At 38.8% G+C, this 20781-nt stretch overlaps 1 protein-coding gene across 15 annotated transcripts in view; it reads left to right on the plus strand.

Moving 5' to 3' along the window:
* Positions 1-20781, plus strand: part of Ptpn20 (protein tyrosine phosphatase non-receptor type 20) — a 97970-nt gene that overhangs the window by 44190 nt on the left and 32999 nt on the right. For 13 of the 15 annotated variants that reach the window (XM_038349140.1, XM_038349142.1, XM_038349131.1 and 10 more), the window contains 3 exons: positions 5560-5705; positions 9438-9528; positions 19775-20109. In XM_038349140.1, the coding sequence (XP_038205068.1) occupies positions 5560-5705; positions 9438-9528; positions 19775-20109 (572 nt within the window). The remainder of the gene's footprint in view (positions 1-5559; positions 5706-9437; positions 9529-19774; positions 20110-20781) is intronic. The other 2 variants (XM_038349143.1, XM_038349145.1) reach the window with 1 other exon arrangement.

Consider the following 20781-nt stretch of genomic DNA (forward strand, 5'->3'; position numbering starts at 1 on the left):
TTATGTAAAGTTGTGTTGCTGTTTCACCTTGCCTGCCTAAGGCACCTGATTGGTCTAATAAAAAGCTAAATGGCCAATATTATTCTAATAAGAAGCTGAACAGCTAGGAAGGAGAGGGATAAGTGGAGCTAGTGGACAGAGAGGATAAATAGAAGGAAAAATCTAGGCTCAAGTAGAATGAGAGGAAGAAGAAGAGAGGAGAGAACTGTGGAGAAAGGGAGGGAGATGCCTGGGGCCAGCCAGGCAGCTGCTAGCCAGCACACACAGAGTAAGGTATATAGATAGAAAGGTAAAATTCCCTGAGGCAAAAGCTAGATAAAGAGAAATAGGTTAAGTTGAAAGAGCTTGCCAGAAACTAGCCTAAGTTAGACTGCGCATTTATAACTAAAATTAACTCTCCATGTCATGATTTGGGATCTGGTTGGTGGCTCAAAAGAAAATGCCTGGTACAGTAAGCAAATGTGTTAAAGAATTCAATTCTCTACTGGAGACTCTGACAAACAGTTGCCTGAAGAAGCTGTCAGGGTGAAGCCCAAGTTGTATTGGAGTCCTCAGGTGATTGCAAACATCAGGATGTCCACCAAAGCAAAGTTCGAAGAATGCCACAGGAATAAGCTGAGAGAGATAGAGAGAGAGAGAGAGAGAGAGGGAGGGAGGGAGGGAGGGAGGGAGGGAGGGAGGGAGGGAGGGAGGGAGGGAGGGAGGGAGGAAAGGAGAGAGACCAAGAACTGGAAGGGCAAGGCTACCCCAGGTCATTAGATCTGACAGTACATGAGGAACCCCATTTCTGGACATGGGTTTGATGTTTGCCTGCTAGGTTTAAGTTTTACTTTGGCCCCATTTTTCCTTGCTATGCTCCTGTTTCTCCATTTTGAAATGGGACACTTTTTGTAATGTTTTTGCAATTTTTCTTTGAGAATTTCATGTACATATTCCGATCATATTCACCTTTCTTTGCTAGCTTCTCTCAGATCTGCCTTTCTTCCCTACACACTTAACATCGTGTCCTCTTCATTTTTCAAACTAATTAAGTCAATTTTCTGCTATCTTGGATGTGTGGTTTTAGACCTACCGGGGGCCACACTATTAAAACTTACTTTCCTCCCCCAGCTGTTACAACTGGATACTCAGCTAGGGGTAGAACTTCATGCCTACCTCCCTGCTCCATGATGGAACTTTATCTGTTTTGAGTTTGCACAGACTTTGTATGTGGTGTTACAACCACTGTGAGTTTATTCATGCAGTCGCCCTGCTATGTCTGGAAAACATAGTTTCCTTGTAGTCATCTATAGCTTCTTGCTTTTGTGATCTTTCTATACCCTCTTCCACAAGCCTTGCAAAGCAGGGATGTAATGTATCTGTCCCGTTTGGAGCTAAGTATTCCAAAGTGACCTCTTCTGGTAGCCTACACCACACCTTTCAACACTATGAATGCTATCTAGTAGGAGTGAGGCTTCCAGGTGAGGACCAACATGATTTCTCCATGTCCTCTGTCCCATGCCCAAACTGTGCGGTATCTAAAGCAATAAGGTCTTAACTGTCACGTTCTAAAAGGTCACCAAGAACATTGGCAGTAGACTGTAATAGAAGGTAATGTTTGAGGACTATGTGACCTCACTGACCAATACATCCAAAAGAGGTAACCCATTCCTGGCACTAGGCTTTTTGTTTGTTCCCCCCACCCCCTTTGCTTTTATTTTCTATCTATCTATCTATCCATCTATCTATCTATCTATCTATCTATCTATCTATCTATCTATCTATCTATCTATCTATCTATCTATCATTTCTCTATATCTATCTATCTATCTATCTATCTATCTATCTATCTATCTATCTATCTATCTATCTATCATTTATATCTGTTACCTGTCATATATCTGTCTGTCTATCATCTGCCCGTTTATCATCTCTCTTTACATATAAAGTAGCAGTTTTCCTTATGGCACTTATATACTTACTAGGTTTTATTGCTCTTCCCCCTACCCTCTTCAGCATCTCCTCACCCTGCTACATCTAAACAAATCCCTCCATCCTAAGTAGTCCTCCTTTTAGTATCATATCACATGTGTTCTATTACTTTCCCTATTGTTCCCCCTTAAAGCTTCTTTTTTCCTGTCAGGTCCCTGTTCTGTTCCTTGGCATCTATGGTCCCTCACTACAATGCATTATATATAAATCAAAACTGGGTGTGGTAGTACATGCCTTTAATCCCAGCAAATGGGAGGCAGAGGCAGACGGTCCATATAGAAAAGTTCTGGACCAGCCAGAGCTACATAGCAAGATCCTGCTCCCCCAAAAAGAAATTAAAAGTTGAGATCCATATATGAGAGAATGTGGCATTTGTCTTTCTAAACCTGGGTTACCTTGTGTAATATAACATTTTCCAGTTCCATATATTTTTCCTTAAATTGAATAATTTTATTTTAATTTATACATGAATAATTTTCCTTTGTGTATTTATATCACATTTACATTGTTTGTTCATCTATTGATAGACATCTATGCTTACTCTGCTTCCTTAATATTAAGAAGACAGCATTCATAAACATGGATAAGTATCTCTTGTGTAGAGTCCTTTGTGTATACACTTATAAGTGGTCTAGCTAGGTCGTATGATAGTAATTTTTTTAGTTTTTTGACAAACTGCAGATTTCTGACTAGCTGCACTAGTTTACACTCCCACCAATGATAAATAAGGGTCCTCTTTCCCCATATCCTTGCTAGTGTTTTTTGTTTTTTGTTTTGTTTTCATTTTGATAATAGCCATTCTTATTGGGGAAAGGTAGATTCTCAAAGTGGATTTGTGTTTCCTTGATGTCTAAGGATGTTGAACACTTCAAAAATACTTATGACATTTCTGTGTTTTCTTTTGAGAAGTATCTGGCCAGTTCACTGACCTGGCAGTTTTGTTCGAGGATGTTCATTTTTTCTCGTTCTTTACATATTCTAGATATTAACACCTTGGCTGAAGTGTAGCTGGCAAAGAGTTTTCGCCTGTTCTCTAGGTTGTCTCCTCACTTTGGACCCCTTTTATTATGCAGAAGCCTTTTAATTTTATTTAAACCCACTTGTGAATTCTTGAGTCCATTTTCTGTACTGTTGGCGTTATGTTCTCAATGTTTTGTCTATCTCTCTGTCCCATGTTTTCATCTAGTGGCTTCAGCTTTTCAGGTTTTAAATTAAGGTTTTTAATATAGTTTCACCTTACTTTTCTGCATGAGAAATAACAGACATAATTTAGCAGTTTTGCATAGCATTTAAGGGGTCTTATCCAAAAAGTTGTTGTCTATATGAATTTCTTGAAAGACTTCTCTAAGCTTTCTTGAAGTAAATAGTTTTGTAATTTAAGGTCATACATTTAAGCATTTAGTCCATTTGGAGTTGATTTTTGCAGACAGTGGAAGATGGCTTCATTCTTCTGTGTATGGATTTAGTTTTCTCAGCATTATGCATTAGAGAAACTATTACTTTCCAGTGTGTACTTCAGAAACTTTGTTGAGAATGATTTGTCTTTAGATGTTATGGATTAATTTCTGTGATCTGTTTCATTGCTGTGTGCCCTTTTTTGTGATGGTATCATGTTTTGTTTACTATATAGTCTTGTAATATGTAAAGATCAGATATTCAAATTTTTATGGCCTTGTTTTATTCAAGATTGATTAGCCAATAGGCATATTTTTTGCCTCTGTGTAAATTTTAGATTTTTTTTCTATTTCTATATGAAGAATGCCATTAGCATTTTTCTAGATATCACATTATGTCTGTAAATTGCTTTGGTTAGTAATATTGGCTTATCCATTCCAAGGATACAGGAGGTCTTTTTACTTTTCAATGTCCTGATCATTTTCTTCATTAATATTTTAGAGTTTTTTATTGTAGAGATCACTTAACTTCCTTGGTTAAATATGCCGCTAGATTATTTTATTTTGGCTGCCATGAATAGGCTCGTTTATTAATTTTTTGATCAACAAATTTTTATTTATAAAATTATATTTTTTGTCTTTTGATTTTGTATCCTGTAAGTTTAGTAAATATATCACTTCTAACAAATTTTGTTTTAGGAAAAAATTCATGATTTTCCACATATAAAATCATGCCATCTATTAATGAGTAACCTCTGACTTTCTCCTTACTTGTTTTACAAAGCCATTTTATCTTTTCACTGGATCCTGTGTTGAATAATAGTATGAAAATGGACATTAGCTCATTCATGACTTCTCAGTAAAATCTTTTAGCTTTTCTTCATTTCAGGATGTGTGCTGCAGATTATAATGTGTAACTTTATATTGTACTATGGTACATTTCTTAAAATTTTAAACTAGGGTTTAAATGGTTTGTTTTACCACAATAGGATGTTGCATTTTACTAAATGCTTTATCTTCATCTGTCAAGATGATCATACGTCTTTGGATTTGATATGATATGATATGTCTTTCAAATGGAATTTCCAAGACTTCAATATTTTTGCTTATCTTTGTTGTGGTTAAAAGGTAATCAAAATAGCCTATGTTGTTGTGATAATTATATTTCCCCTCATGGATTGCTTATACTGCCTCTCACACTGTTGCTACAGGCATTTATAAAGAACTGTAGGGTTTCTCTAGCTGTTCATCTAAATAATAACCTCTTTCTCCTGCCCCTCTAAAGGGATTCTGGTTATATTGTGTGTGATTACAAGACAAGATGACCTACCCAAGGCTGTTGAGGTTCTTGGAAATGGTCATCTCCTTCTTTTGTTTAATTGATTTTCTATGTATTATTAGTAGTAACTTAATTTTTGTTCTCTTTGGAAATTTTTGTTTTCTTTGGAAAGAGATTTTGAGAACTTCGATATTTTACCTTAAAATTGTAAAACTTAAAAAGTATATTTTACTACGAACTTCTAGACTTTCTGCATTTTGACCTTCAAATGATGTTTGTCCAATTTCAGATACTTGGCACTTATACTTGACAGTGTGACCTAAAGGTCTTTATAAAATCTTGGATTCCATATGTGCTATTTGATAAAAAACATACTCTTCTATTGTTGTTATGTGTGATGTATATCTGTTATTCTGTCGTATGGATTGTAATACTTAGACTCACTCTGTCTTTTGATGTGTTTTGTGTTGTTTGATCTATTTTAGTAGATTGAGACACGTGTTGAACTCTCTACATCCTCTTCTTTAGACTCTAGGGACATACAAATACTTCTAAATACTCCAAATACTAAATCCATGGAGGGTAAGGAGCTTTGTTTTTGTCTTAGTCTGAAGTCGTATGCATATCCCTCATGAAGTTGTCAATCTACATACCACATTTGTATTACAAGACTGAATATGCTTCAGTCTACTGTGTCTGTCATACCACTAAATGGGTTTCTATCATTTCAAGGTACGTAGCATATTTTCTCTAAAACAATAGTAGTCTATTTAAAAGTAAGAGGTGCTTCTGGAAAGGTAAACTTCTGTTGAAATTTAGAGCTTTGTATTTATAGAGGAAAAAAATCCAAGAAATAAAGAATAACCCTTCAGTAACTATGTGGAACTTAGAAATGTGGTCCTTTCTGTTCCTCAGACGTTAAAACGACTGTCTCTGAAAAGGAGCTGACTCAGTTAGCGCAGATCCGACCATTAATAAACTACTCTTCACTGTCTGCCATGAGGGATTGTCTGAAAATGCTCCAGAAAAAAGAAGAATATGATATCATCCGTGAGTTTTTGGTAAATATGTTGGTCTAAAGAAAAGTTTATAATTTTCTTTTCTATACCACAAGCAAAAGTTACTTTTCCTTTTTTCTTCCTTTTTGCTAAGTGCATTGCTTATATTTTTAAATATCATATTTTAAAAATAATAGATGTACATGGTAAAAATAATCAACTTAGCATAAAAAGGTATAAAATATGTAGATATGCTCCTTTCTCCTACCCCCACTTTCTCCTAAGTCCCCTTTGACTATAGGCTTGTCCTGTAAGCATGAAGTGTTGGGATGTTCTGTATTCACGTGTCTACTTCTTTAAAGAGCCTTTTCTATGACAGACAGTTTTCATTCATATGACCAGTGTTTACAGCTGAACCTTTGAGTTAATCACATGCCAAGCGACTTCATTTCTTGTAATAGTTCCAGGACGTTTAGTCTGTTCTGTTCCCTGCTTTTTAAATATCAAACATCCTTCATATGTATATTATACATTTGTCTTTTTAAAGAACAAATTCCTAAAAAATCCAGTATTTTGGGCTATAACATTTTCAAATTTATCCATCATGACTTTGGTTGATGATTTGTCCTTTTTGTGTTTTTAGATACAGAATTATCTTTCCATATTTTAAAACATTGTCTATTTACATGTAGTTCTTTACCCCAAATTTTTCTTATCATTTCTCATATTAATTGCACTTCATATAATGAAGAAACTATTCCTTTTCTGTTTACATGTGTAATATATACACATAGATATGAGCACATGCACATGTACTTGTTTACCATGAAGGAATAGCTAATTTTTAGTAGTGAATCTGGTGACCAAAGAACTTCTGAGTTTTTATATTTTTAGTATTATCCATTTCATTCTAAGAACATAATAATTATTTTATATTTTCTTGATACTATTAAAATTGTTTTTAGTATTTGAATCTTTCATCCAGTATCCGGTTAGATTTTAACTTGACTTAAGGTGTTTGGAAGGAACCATTATTGTATATCTGCCCATTTGTCTTAAGACTCTACTGAAAGTTCTGCTGATGTCATTTATCTTAGATTTGTTTAAAATTGACTTTATTGTTCATGGACTGATTCCAGATTTCTAGGATTTTACCATATGTTAGGACTATCCTTAATTACTGTTGTGTGACTTTTTTTCTGATTCTTCTTAAAGATTTCTTTCTGGGTTAGTTTTGGAATTGGTTTTCAGAAGGAATAAAATTGTCATTCTGGCCATAGTACCATAGTGCCTGACACCTAGATAAACCCCATCTTATGACTTATGAGTTATTGGCACTCATTTAAGCACTGGTGGATTAATAGTGGATACACAAAAATTAGCAAATAAAATTTAAAATATACAGAGTCTCAGGCTTTATCCATATACACTAGGATAAAAAGGACCTGGTACTTTCCAGTTTCTTTTCTGCCATTGCCTCTGTGTCTCAGGTTTCCGCACCCCTGGTCTCAATAAACTGTAGATCAAAAAATTGACAACACATTGTGTCTGTGTCGAACCGCTTACCTGTTTTTATACCTTAAGCAGTACAGTGTAACAACTGTGTATTTATATATATTTATATTGTATTGAGTATAAGTGACCTGAAGATTATATAATAATGAAAGAATGTGCACAGGGCTTATGAAAACACTGGTCCCCATTTTATATATACAAGACTCTAATGGCTCTAGATCTTTATTTCTGTGGGAGTCCTAGGGCCAGTTCCTTGAGGATACCAAGTAATGATGAAATAGGGTCTTTCTTTTTATTATTATTATTATTATTATTATTATTATTATTATTATTACTTTAAAAAATCTAAATTTCCACTCACTCCCCTCCTCCCACTCCCCTCCCTCTCCCTCCACAGACCCTCCCCCTCACCCCTCCAACCCTAAGGAAGTGCCATGCACCCTGCCCTGTGGAAAGTCCAAGGCCTTCCCTACTACATCTAGGTTGAGCAAGGCTAACATCCAAAGAGAATAGGATCCCATGAAGCCGGTATCTGCAGTAGAGACACATCCCAGTGTCACTATCAGTGGCACCTCAGTCTGCCCCATCTGTCAACCACATTCAGAGGGGCTTGGTTATATTTGTCTCTGTAGTTCCTGTTCGTTTACCCAGATTTTCCATTTCCAGAGTTCCCTTGGTTTGAGTTTTCTTTATTTCCTCTATTTCAATCTTCAAATCTTGAACTGTTTTCTTTACCTGTTTGATTGCTTTTTCTTGATTTTCTTGGGTTTCTTTGAGGGATTTATGAATTTCTTCCAGTTTTTGTTTGTCTTCTCCATTTCTTTAAGGGAGTTTTCACTTCCTCTTTAAAGGTCACCATCATTTTCATTAAGTAATGTTTAAAGTCATTTTCTTCTATATCTTCTGGGTTAGGATGATCAAGTCTTCCTGTTGTGTGTCTGCTAGGTTCTGGTGGTAATATGTTGCTTTTTAGGATGTTGGAAGAGTTTTTGCATTGGCACCTTCCCATCTCTTCCTTCAGCTCTTATGTATCTTATGTCCACAAAGAATTGGTCTCCATGGAGCTTGCAGGGAACGATGCTTTGGGAGCAGGGTATATGGCTGTCTAGCAGACCAGCTCCCTGCTGGTACTAGGAATGCCGAAGGCACCTGGGGTGGGGACTGGCCTTTCTCCCACGTGGAGGTTTTAGGGAGTAGGGGGATCTGTGGTCCCAGGGCCACTGTTGTCTCACCTCTTATGTCCACCAAGTATTGGTTTCCATGGATATTGTAGGGAATGACATGTTGGGGAAATAGGGTCTCTCCTAGTTTTAACCTATCTCTGAGCTAGATGAGACTCTCTGGACTCTTGTTACTATGTTATATCCACCTTCCTGTGTCCTTCCACTCACATTACTTTTCACATAGTCGTTTTGATAGTTCCCTAAGACCCAGGCTAAATTCTGCTTACTCTCTTGGTGTTTTCTTATGTATCTTTAGAGACTATCATTAATACTATTATTTCTGTAAGTCACATATTTGATAAATATTCTTTACCTACTGCTTAAGGATGGGAAATTTTTCTAGTTTGTCTTTTTTATTCCAATATCTAGAACTAAATGCTTGATAATTTTTTGGTGAATCCACACTTGTTTAAGAGTTTCTTTTGAGGAGCTGGAGAGATAGCCCAGCCATTAAAAGCCCTGGCCACTCTTCCAGAGGTCCTGAGTTAATTCCTAGCAACCACATGGTTGCCCACAACTATTTATAGTGGGGTCTGATGCCCTCTTCTGGTATAAAGTCACACATCAGATCCAACATTCATATATGCAAAATAAATAAATCTTATAAAAAGAAAAAATTCTTTCGAGAGGAAGAGCTTTCTTTAGTCAGTATCCCAGCTATAGTTTCTTCAAGCAATAATTTTTAAGGCTTCTTATAGGGTTTTAAAATGTTTCTGTTATAGTTTTTTAATAAAATGATAGTGTTATAATTAGATCCTAATAATTAAATACTCTATTTCATTTTTTATGAAAGACTAAACAATAGTGTTCAGGGAAAAACTATCTTGAGAATTACCTTTTTTTTTTTTTAAATCAAGCAACTCATTGATTCATTCTCTTAACTTAGTATATTCTATGCAGCCGTCCTTATTAGATAAGATTCAAGTTTCTCTTGTTTGTTGTGTAACATTGAATAGCAGGTCATATCACACAGAGTTTAAGGATAATCAGTGCTAATCAAATGGAGGGTTTCCTTCTTTTTAAATGGTAAATATTTGGTTTGTTTTACTTTCTGAAGGAGTTAGAACAAATGACTGTGCCCGATGACTTCAACTCTGGGAATGAACTACTCAACAAAGACAAAAACAGATACCGAGATATTCTTCCATGTAAGCTGAGAGCATTTTAAATTATTTTCCTGTTAACAGTTGGGAAAAGGTAAAAACTGACTTTCTGCATGACACATTTTGAACTTTATCATGAAGAACTCTAGTAGCAAGCACTGGATTACCTGGGCATATTCTAGGATCTGTGGCATCTCTTCTGAGTACTGTCAATGAGTTCTTTATACAGCCTGTTAGTCTGATTGCCATCTAAAACAAAGTCTGTTTTTTAAGCTGCCATCTGTTACCTTGTAGCCGAAGCCTGGCTACCTTCCCTGGAGCTTGTTTAAACATTAAAATACAGTGGGGCTATTTATGTCCTCTGCCCTAGACATTCATTCTAACTCATCAATCTACTGCCCAACAGGCAGCAGATTTATTATATCACCAGGGTTCTACCTGTAGCTTCCCTGCATTGGGCAGAAGGTAGAATGCTGTTCTCTTTTCTGTATATTTTCTCACCATATTTGTCAATCTCAACCATCCAAAGAACAGAAAGAAAAATAAGATACTGCAGACTTAATGGAAATTTTATTTTATGATCATCTCTTTCAAAATCAAAATTTTCTAAGTCAAACTTACCATTTTTTTTTTACTAACTTGACCAGCTTCCATTATTAACTTCTGTCTTACTGTAATCATCCACTGTTCAAGCCAGAGGGCTGGGTCATTTGCTATACACAAAATGTGCTTGGAAGTTCTTTCCCTCTGGCCTCTCTAATCCTCTGGAGTCCCCACCCTTCTCTGTTGACAGTGCTGCCAACCTGGACTGAGCGTCTATCACCTCTCAGCTGCTTTCCATCTTCATTCTGCCCCTTCCTACCCCTTCACAAGAGCTGCTGAGGGATTTTCATAGTGAGGACACCCAGCCGTCCTCTTCTGTGACCCTATGTTATAGTCATGCTGAATTTCCCTGTGGTGTTTGTCTGGTTGTCTCTGTACCTGCTTTATGTTTCTAAAAGTCATTCTTTTTCTTCCCTCCAAATGGTTAAATCTTCAACCCATGCAGGAATGGTCTCCTTTCTCTGCGGTAGCTATCCCTGTCATCTAGAGCTCGTCAGTTCAGCCTCTGTTGTTTTCCACAAAGCTAGATGTGCTGTTTTCCCACGTGTCCTAGTGTCTTGTTAGTGAGTACTTTTCCCACTTTCCAAATTATGCTTTAATGATTGTTGTTGTTTCTCTAGAAATCAAAGCAGGACACTGTTTGCCAAGATAAAATAGACACCTTTGTGTTTTATCAAGCTTAAATAACTTTGATTATAAATCAATGAGTACCTTCTCAAGATGGTTAAAATGATGTACTTTGTTATCTTCTGTGAGACAATATGAAATTTACTAGTACTTCTGAAAATCAGATCCATAACTATCCACTGTACAACATTTTAGTGTTGCAAACCATTTGGTGCTACACTGAAAGGTCAAAGGTCTCATATGTTGACTTTTATTCTGATATGTGCAATTATTCTTCAAGGAAACTGAAAGTCAAAAGTCTCTCAGGATTTTAAGAGGGAATAAGTGCATTTTAAGAGTAAAGTTTATGTGTACTTGATCCTGGTTGAGTTCTATCCTGGGCACAAAGGTTGTCAAGGAGGTATAGAGACACAAAAAAGTTCACTTAAATGATTAAAAATAGGAAAATCATCCTAAAGTTTTTGCTTTATTTAAACTATAATTCAACTAAGTTCTGATTTAAGATTTGTTTACTTAATAAAACAGTCTAGTTTAAGATGATTATCATCCTGTGTAGGTGAGAACCATGCATGACACAGTCTAGTCTAGTGTGATCTGAACGTCATCCTGTGTAGGTGAGAACCATGACACAGTCTAGTCTAGCGTGATCTGAATGTCATCATCCTGTGTATGTAATAACCATGACACAGTGTACTGTGATCTGATTATCAGCAAGAATAGGTAGAAACATGACAGTCTAGTGTAATTTGAATGTCAGCCTGTGTAGGTAAGAGCCATGACACAATTTAGTATGATCTGAATGTCAGTCTGTGTAGGTGAGAACCATGACATGGTCTAGTGTGATCTGAATGTCAGCCTGTATAGGCGAGAACCATTGTATAATCTAGTATTATCTGAGTGTCAGCCTATGTAGGTGGCAACCATTACACAATCTAATCTATCTGAGTGTCAGCCTGTATAGGTGGGAAAACATTTTTTGTTTGTTTGTTTCTTTTTTTTTTTTTTTGGTTTTTCGAGACAGGGTTTCTCTGCAGCTTTTTTTTTTTTTTTTTTTAGAGCCTGTCCTGGAACTAGCTCTTGTAGACCAGGCTGGTCTCGAACTCACAGAGATCTGCCTGCTTCTGCCTCCCGTGTGCTGGGATTAAAGGCGTGCGCCACCACCGCCCGGCTTATTTTTTGTTTCTTCATCACATATACAGAGGAAGTTCTAATGACATGTCAAAAAGCCAAAATTCATTGATTTTCTCCCACTTCAGTTAGTCTTCACCTTCCAAAGCCTAACATGCACATATATTATTTGTATAATATATTGTTTAAAATATTGAAACATGAATCAGATCTCAGTTGTCATTATATTAACTGTGAAAAGTTGCACATATAGCAAATATGGCTGCTCACTCCTAAGTGAGCAGATTACTGTCAGTAAAAGATGGACAGCATACCAAGGACTAACCTGACTTCTTTCAAAATCTGTTTGTGTTGTGTGAACAAACAGCAAAGCATGCAGTTGTATGCTGTGCCCTTTATCTCCCAGTGAGAAACCCACATGGCATTCTACAAATGGGATAATCAAGATAGAACTGACCAACAAAGATATCAGTCATTGGCAGCAAAGAAAAGAAAAATTATAATTCTGGGATACAATTAGAATTTAACACACCTGACCTTATAGAATAAATAGTTGGCTGGGAGCATTTGATATTGAAACAAGAATCTCTTTTGCTGCATCCAGGGACTTGCTGAAGGGTGGCTTACCAAAACAAAATCAGGAAGTTTGGGATGACCAGGACGAAGAGCACCTAGAAGTGTGCTGGCTGGAAACTTTGCATTGCAGGGACTCTAATTCCTCGACAGTGGAAACACAGAGGGCAGAGTGATGGGAACAAATGCAAATGTAGGAGGGGTCATGACAGTCAAGATAGAATAAGAGGCTTGCCCTGAGTTACACACTGAAAGGAAGTGCAAACACTCTTCAAACTAAGAATGAAGGGCTTTTATTCTCAGTGTTTTTAATGTTTTAGATTAGTATTCAAAATAAATTCAAATCTTGCTTTAATTTTTTCTGTGTATTTATATTCAACAGGAAAGTTTTTAAAGCTTTGACAAAAATTGTAAGGGCCATGAAACAATCATATTTTTCTATTGATTATTAAGATTTTTGAAACTTCATTTTGCATAGTCATATTTTGACCTTGTACCACCATGCAAAGCAAGGAGGCCTTTATTACAAGTCTTTCCAAGTGAAAGCACAATATAGTGTATTTATTTAATACTCTATAACTGGCAAAGCATTTTAGTGGCTTATAAAGGAAGTGAAAACACATTGTATGTCAAGTATCCAACTCCAAGTGGAGTATCTTTTCTGTTACTTGTCTTTAGGTCACATAGTGTCTCAGATTTCTGGATATTCTTTATGAAAATGCAGGGAGGGCAGGGGAGATAATAATGTGTGAATTTGAGGATGCAAACAATAAGGAAAAGATACTATTTCAACTAGCACTCTGGTTAGCTACATGTTTATATAAAAATTCTCTAATCTTCATATTTTATATAAAAATGGACTCAAAATAGGTCACAAAACTAAATATAGTAAAAGTCATATTTGGGACTGGAGAGATGACTCAGTAGTTAAGAATTCTTGCTGTTCTTGCATAGGACCCAAGTTCAGTTCCCAGCACCCATGTCAGATGGCTCACAGCTGCCTGTAACTCCAGTTTCAGGCAGTCTGATGTTTTCGTTTGTTCTCCACACATGTGTGTGCATACACATATTGCATATGGCATAGACACACAGAGACATACACAAATACATATAAAATATTTTAAATTAAAAGTATAAAAGCATAGAACTTCTTGGAGTAAAACCAAAGAAAATTTTTTTAGCATCATTAGATTAAGTAAAAAATTTCTCAGCAGGACACAAAACTCTGAAACTGCCAAAGGAAAAATAATTAGACTTCATCAAACTTTTAAAGAAAATTGTGCTTTCAATTATTATCTTAAAAACAAAATGGCAAATAGCAGGCTAGAAAAAAAATTAAGTACAAAAATCTACTTAATAAAGGATATGCATTTATAATATAGTAAGAACTTCTATGACTCAAAGAACAGTTGAACAACAAGTGAGCAAAAGATTTGAGAAGACTTTTTGAGGAGGTGTATGGACTAGAAGTAGTTCGCTTTCACTTCACTGTCTGAACTCAGGACAGATTAGCCTTTCAGTTCTGTCATAATTTAGTTCAAAGGGCTTTCAATGTCTTTTCCTTCTATAGGCCATTATGGTGAGAAAACAGTAGCAAATAGTCTAGACTTTTTTGTAACACATTTTCATATCAGAGAATGGAAAATACACTTAAAAGGAACTTTTGTGTTGAAATTTCAAGGGGTCCAAATTTGTGGGACAATTGGAAATACTCTCTTCTATGAAGAAGGATAAATTACTATATAAGGTTTCTCAAGCCAAAAATGATGTCACAATGTCTCTTGAGCCTCTCTAGCCTCTGGGTGGCAACATATTCCTCTTTTAGATGGGAATTCTAAAAAAGGCCCTGCCACAAAAGTAGACCACGGTGGAAGACTCTGCCACTTGAATTCAGAAGATGTAATGGTTGGTGGCAGTTTAGAACCTGTTGCAGTGCTTCAAAGCCTCTTAGGATTTTGAAGGAATGCCCTGCAATCCCTCTGTGAACTGCTTTCCTTTGGAGAGGCAGGTTTTAGCCTACTATTACACCTTAGCAGAGACTGCATAGAAGAGAACTAAGTAGAGATTGCTTCTATGTGAATAAGCAAGCTATTAAGCTGGGTATACACAACAGCACTTGATTATCAGAGAAAAATGGTAGACATGAGATTCTTCTCGAGTAGACCCTTGTCTTAGTTACTTTTCTATTGCTGTGACAAAGCATTATGACCAAGACAACTTATAAAAGAGAGCATTTAATTTGGGAGTTCATGATTTCAGAGGGTTAGAATCCAATGAACATCATGTTAACAGTCAGTCCAGCTTGGCACTTGAACAGTAGCTGAGAGTTCACACCTGATTCACAAGTGCAAGGCAAAGAAAGAGACCTGGGAAGTGACATGGGCTTTTGAATTCTCAAAGCCTACCCAGCAACACACCACCTCCAGTAAGACAGGACCTTCTAACCTCCTGAAAACAGCTCCACCACCTGGAGAACAGACATGCAAACTTATGAGCTTGTGGGGGTCATCCTCACTCAACCCCTCACAACCTTGAAGGCACAAATAAGTTCCATGAAAAAACTGTCTAATATCTATGATCCTCATTCCTGATACACTGCTTTCTCTCCCTCACTTGTACTTATGTTCTTATGAGGTTTTCCCAAAGGGAAGCAAAGGGAGGGTTCCACGTGGCCTGTATTGTTTCCATAGATCTACTGTGTCACCTGACAATTGGACCACCATAGATAGGTAGTTTCTGAGACATTCCTGAAGTGTAATGGTGAGGGAATAACTTTGGTTGGTGTACTTGGTTGTTCATTTTTTTCTTGGAGAGAAATGGTTGGAGGGTAAGCTTAGGTGAAAGCCAGTGCCTTAACTGGATGATGATCAAGGCTTTGGAAAAAATATGACTGAAAAATTAGTAAGAGTAGGTCTAGGAAGCTGGGCGGTGGTGGCGCACGCCTTTAATCCCAGCACTTGGGAGGCAGAGGCAGGCGGATCTCTGAGTTCGAGGCCAGCCTGGTCTACAAGAGGTAGTTCCAGGACAAGCTCTAGAAACTACAGGGAAACCCTGTCTCGAAAAACAAAACAAAACAAAAGAGTAGGTCTAGGAAAATGTATGTAGCTAGAGCTTTCTAAATGAGCACAGCCCACATAGATCCTGATGTCTCATGTGAGCACTCATGAAGAGTGGCTTCAACAGGGGCAGTAGCCATGCAGATAGGAAATTGTTCTATGGACAGCAGTAATTTTCCCTGATTACCCTGCCAGTTTTCAGTAGCTCATGAAAAAACAGCCTACTCAGCATTGTTGGAGGTTATGTATGGATTCAGTTTTGTAGACTTCCTGCCACTTACCAAGAGCAACCATTGGTGAGTATCTGGGCTTCCAGAAGCATTGGACCGGCACTGAGTCCCTGACGTGAAACCCTTCCTTGAGATGGCAGGTTATAATTGAACCACTTCTATCTGGAAGAGATAGTGATTTTTTTAAACAAAAGATAAATTTGCTCTGAATATGGATTTTTCTTACCTAGACACAGTGCTTTTTCCAAATATACCTTCTGTGGACCTACAGAATGCCTTATACACCATCATGGGTGTGCCGTACAAAGGAACTCACCATTCTGGGGAGACTTACTTGATATAGTGGATACAGTGCTAATCCTCTTCTTGGGACAGCATTCTCTAGGAGACTGTGTGTAGACACAGCACCTGCTCCAGCCAGGGTTCAGGGGTTCAGGGTACACACAGGAGACTGTGTGTATACACAGCACCTGCTCCAGCCAGGGTTCAGGGGTCAGGGTACACACAGGAGACTGTGTGTATACACAGCACCTGCTCCAGCCAGGGTTCAGGGGTCAGGGTACACACAGGAGACTGTGTGTATACACAGCACCTGCTCCAGCCAGGGTTCAGGGGTCAGGGTACACACAGGAGACTGTGTGTATACACAGCACCTGCTCCAGCCAGGGTTCAGGGGTTCGGGTACACACAGGAGACTGTGTGTGTACACAGCACCTGCTCCAGCCAGGGTTCAGGGGTTCAGGGTACACACAGGAGACTGTGTGTATACACAGCACCTGCTCCAGCCAGGGTTCAGGGGTTCAGGGTACACACAGGAGACTGTGTGTATACACAGCACCTGCTCCAGCCAGGGTTCAGGGGTTCGGGTACACACAGGAGACTGTGTGTGTACACAGCACCTGCTCCAGCCAGGGTTCAGGGGTTCAGGGTACACACAGGAGACTGTGTGTATACACAGCACCTGCTCCAGCCAGGGTTCAGGGGTCAGGGTCCACACAGGAGACTGTGTGTGTACACAGCACCTGCTCCAGCCAGGGTTCAGGGGTTCAGGGTACACACAGGAGACTGTGTGTATACACAGCACCTGCTCCAGCCAGGGTTCAGGGGTCAGGGTCCACACAGGAGACTGTGTGTGTACACAGCACCTGCTCCAGCCAGGGTTCAGGGGTCAGGGTACACACAGGAGACTGTGTGTATACACAGCACCTGCTCCAGCCAGGGTTCAGGGGTCAGGGTACACACAGGAGACTGTGTGTATACACAGCACCTGCTCCAGCCAGGGTTCAGGGGTCAGGGTACACACAGGAGACTGTGTGTATACACAGCCAGGGTTCAGGGGTCAGGGTACACACAGGAACAACATCACTCTAATAAGCCATCAGCACAACGGCTGTGACTTCTCATTGTCTCTGTTGTGGTGCTGGTGAGATATTTTCATTAGGTCATTGAGGATTTTGTTTATGCTTTGATCACATTCACTCTTCCCCAGCTCTTCCCAGATCTACCCCTTCCCTTCCCACCCAGACTATGTCCTTCCCTTCCCCATAAAGACCAACCTGGTCTGTCCAAACATTCTGGAATGTGTGGGCCTTTTGTTGGAGCATGGTCTATGTCTCAGCACACTCTTAGAGAAAACTTCTTCCAGCAGCTATCAGTTGCCAGTAGCGCCTTAGCTAGGAGTGGAACTTTGCACCCAACTTTCTTCTCCATGCTGGCATTTGGTCTGACTTGGGCTCTCAGAGCTATGTCTGCTGCAACAACCATTTGAGTTCATAAATGCAACTGCCTGCTGTATCCACAAAACACATTTCTGTTGCCCTCCACCTCTCTGGCTCTTACATTCCTATGTACCCTCTTCTCCAGTGGAGCCCGAGCCTTGGGAGGGAAGAGTGGGGTGTATATGTTTCATTTAGGTCTGAAAATTCATTCTGAAGTTTGTTATTCTCAATTAGGAATTTTGCCCAATTGTGGGTCTCTGCATTGATCACTATCTACTATAAATGTAAGTGCCTCTGATGAGGATTGAGAGATACTTTAATATATGGGTATAATGGTAGGTCATTAGGAGTTGGTTTAATACTCTGGCCTTTAAGCAGCCATTGTAGTAGGTTTTACCTTAGGGTCTGTAACTGTCTAGTCATTGGTTCTAGGCCACTAATGGTTTCCAGTATGGGTTTCATCTTATGGAGTGTACCCTTAATCCAATCAGAAAGTAGTTGTTTACTTCCATGACATTGACCTTAAGCTGTTAACAACTCTCTTCTTTAATGTTATTCCAAGTCAAGTGATGGCTTTCTGCAAAGCTGACTCTTTTCTTGAGAATCACAAAGCATGTAATAATTGCTTGGATTTGTGAAGCCTACAAGAGGCTGCATAGAATGGGACAAGTAGGGCAGGAGTTTGAATTGAGTACTTCTGGTTTGTATCTCTAAGCTAGACTTTGTTGAATTATTTAACACTTCTAATCTCCCTTTCCAACACTGAAAATGCTTATATAAAGTACATTTTGGATGAAGAGATGGACTGTCAGTTAACAACATGTACTGATCTTGCTTCCATTTGAAAATATTTGGAGTTTTTCTATATTTAGCAACAGATTTTCCTGTTCGTCTTTATAAGAGAGTTCTGTATACTACGTTGGAATTCAAGACAGACTCTGTCAGACTCCACAGACCTTGTTTGGTGACCATTAAGCATATGGTAGTTGCTAAATGACTGCTCATGACATCCTGAGCAGTAGGAAAAGTAGCTGGTGAGAAGAACACTGTGGCAGAGAAGGCCCTGAGCTGCACACACTGATGCTTTTTACATGGGAGCAGTGGTGGAACAGAGCTCCAGATGTCAGTGTGCAGTAAATCAAGAACTCCTGGACGGGGAAGTTTATTATGGGCCAAATGTCAGCTTCCCTCTCATACTTTCTAACAGTGTGAGATAAGTCCCATGCTATTTGGAGCCACTACTTTCAGTACCACCTTTTTGCCACTTACCTTGTGTCTGTCTCAGTTTCTATTGCTGTGAAGAGACACCATGACCACAGCAAGTCTGATAAAGGAAAAGCATTAACTGGGATGGCTTACACTTTCAAAGGCTTAGTCTATTATCATCATGGTGTGACATGGTGGCATGTAGGCAGACATGATGCTGGAGAGGAGCTAAGAGTCTTACATCTTGACCCACAGGCAACAGGCATTGATCTGAGACACTAGGCATGGCTTGAGCATATATGAGACCTCAAAGTCCACCCCGCAGTGACACACTTCCTCCAACAAGGCCATGCCTTTTCCAACAAAGCCACACCTCCTAACCGAACCACTCCTTGTGTGCTTATAGGGGCCAGTTACATTCGAACCACCATCCCTTGTTTTGATTTGCACATTACCTCACCCAGTGAAAGCTGAGGAAGGACTAGAAAATATGGCTGCCTGGCTGCAATAAGGGCATTGGTGGAATTCCATTAGTACTAGAATTCGTTGCTAAACCATTATCATGCCATTCTGTAAAAACTGTGGTCTCGGGGCTGGAGAGATGGCTCAGAGGTTAAGAGCACTGCCTGCTCTTCCAAAGGTCCTGAGTTCAATTCCCAGCAACCACATGGTGGCTCACAACCATCTGTAATGGGGTCTGGTGCCCTCTTCTAGCCAGAAGCACACTTACAGACAGAATATTGTATACATAATAAATAAATAAATATTAAAAAAAACTGTGGTCTCTGCTGCCATATACGTACAGATTTCCCTGATTTTTAGGAGAATGCCACTCACTATTGTCCCTGACAGCTGCTGTACTCAGTTGCAGAGTAGTTGTCACCAGACACCCTTGGGTCTAATACTGCTATATGTCACAGATGCTGGGCCCTGGTGATGGCTCTTGCTCTCAGTATCTCCTGGCTGCGTATTTCTCATGTCTTGCAAATAGGTTTTATGGAGGAGTGAATTTAAACTTAGCTCTTTTGAAAAGAATCTTGTGTGCCAGTTTTTGAGGGGAGGGTCATGGATTTACCTATGTGAGATGCTTTATGAAGTCTGGATGGATTGTTTACAATATTTTCACCACATGTTTCTGTTTCTATAATAGATGATTCAACACGTGTTCCTCTTGGAAAAAACAAAAACTACATCAATGCTAGTTATATTAGAATAGAAAATCATGAAGAAGAGTATTTTTATATTGCTACTCAAGGACCACTGCCAGAGACTATAGAAGACTTTTGGCAAATGGTTATGGAAAATAATTGTAATGTTATTGCTATGATAACCAGAGAGATAGAAGGTGGAGTTATCAAGTGTCAGAGCTACTGGCCCATTTCTCTGAAGGAACCTTTGGAATTGAAACACTTGAGCATCCTTCTGGAGAACTGCCAGATAACTCAATATTTCATCATTCGAATATTTCAAATTGTGAAGAAATCCGTAAGTCTTAAAATGCAGCTAGTAGATGCATGCTTTATGATAGACGCTGCCATATTCCACTAAGGTGGAATATGCACTAAGGGTATGCTGTGTTTGCTTGATAACCCTGGGAGGCCTGCTCTTTTCTGAAGGGAAATGGAGGAGCCATGGATCTGAGATAGGGTAAGGGGGGCTTTGGGAGGAGTGGAGAGAGAGGAGGCTGCAGTCAGAATAAAGAATGAATGAATAAATAAATAAATAAATAAATAAATAAATAAATAAATGGGAAAAAATGTAACCGTGATCAGTGGTGGTGGCACATGCCTTTAATCCCAGCATTCCAGAAGCAGAGGTAGGACGGTCTCTTTAAGTTCAAGGCCAGCCTGGTTTACAGAGAGCATTCCAGGACAGCTAGTGCTATTTAGAGAGACCCTGTCTCTAATAGAAAAATAAAAGTAACTTTTAGCCTCTTTTCTTTAAAAATGAAGCTATAAATTTTCACTTCTGCTTAGTCAAACTGGAGAGAAAAGAAAATGGAGAGGGAAGATAGGTCAGGGAGTGGGGTACTGGATGGCTCTGTGATGTGCTTTGGTAGCTTCTGCCCAGACAAGCGTGCTTACTACTGCTGGATTCCACTGGACACAGTGAGCCAGGAGATATCTGTATTTTCCCATTCTTGCGCTGCTGTGACTG

Source organism: Arvicola amphibius, chromosome 12 (assembly GCF_903992535.2).
Source record: "Arvicola amphibius chromosome 12, mArvAmp1.2, whole genome shotgun sequence".
Taxonomy (NCBI): domain Eukaryota; kingdom Metazoa; phylum Chordata; class Mammalia; order Rodentia; family Cricetidae; genus Arvicola; species Arvicola amphibius.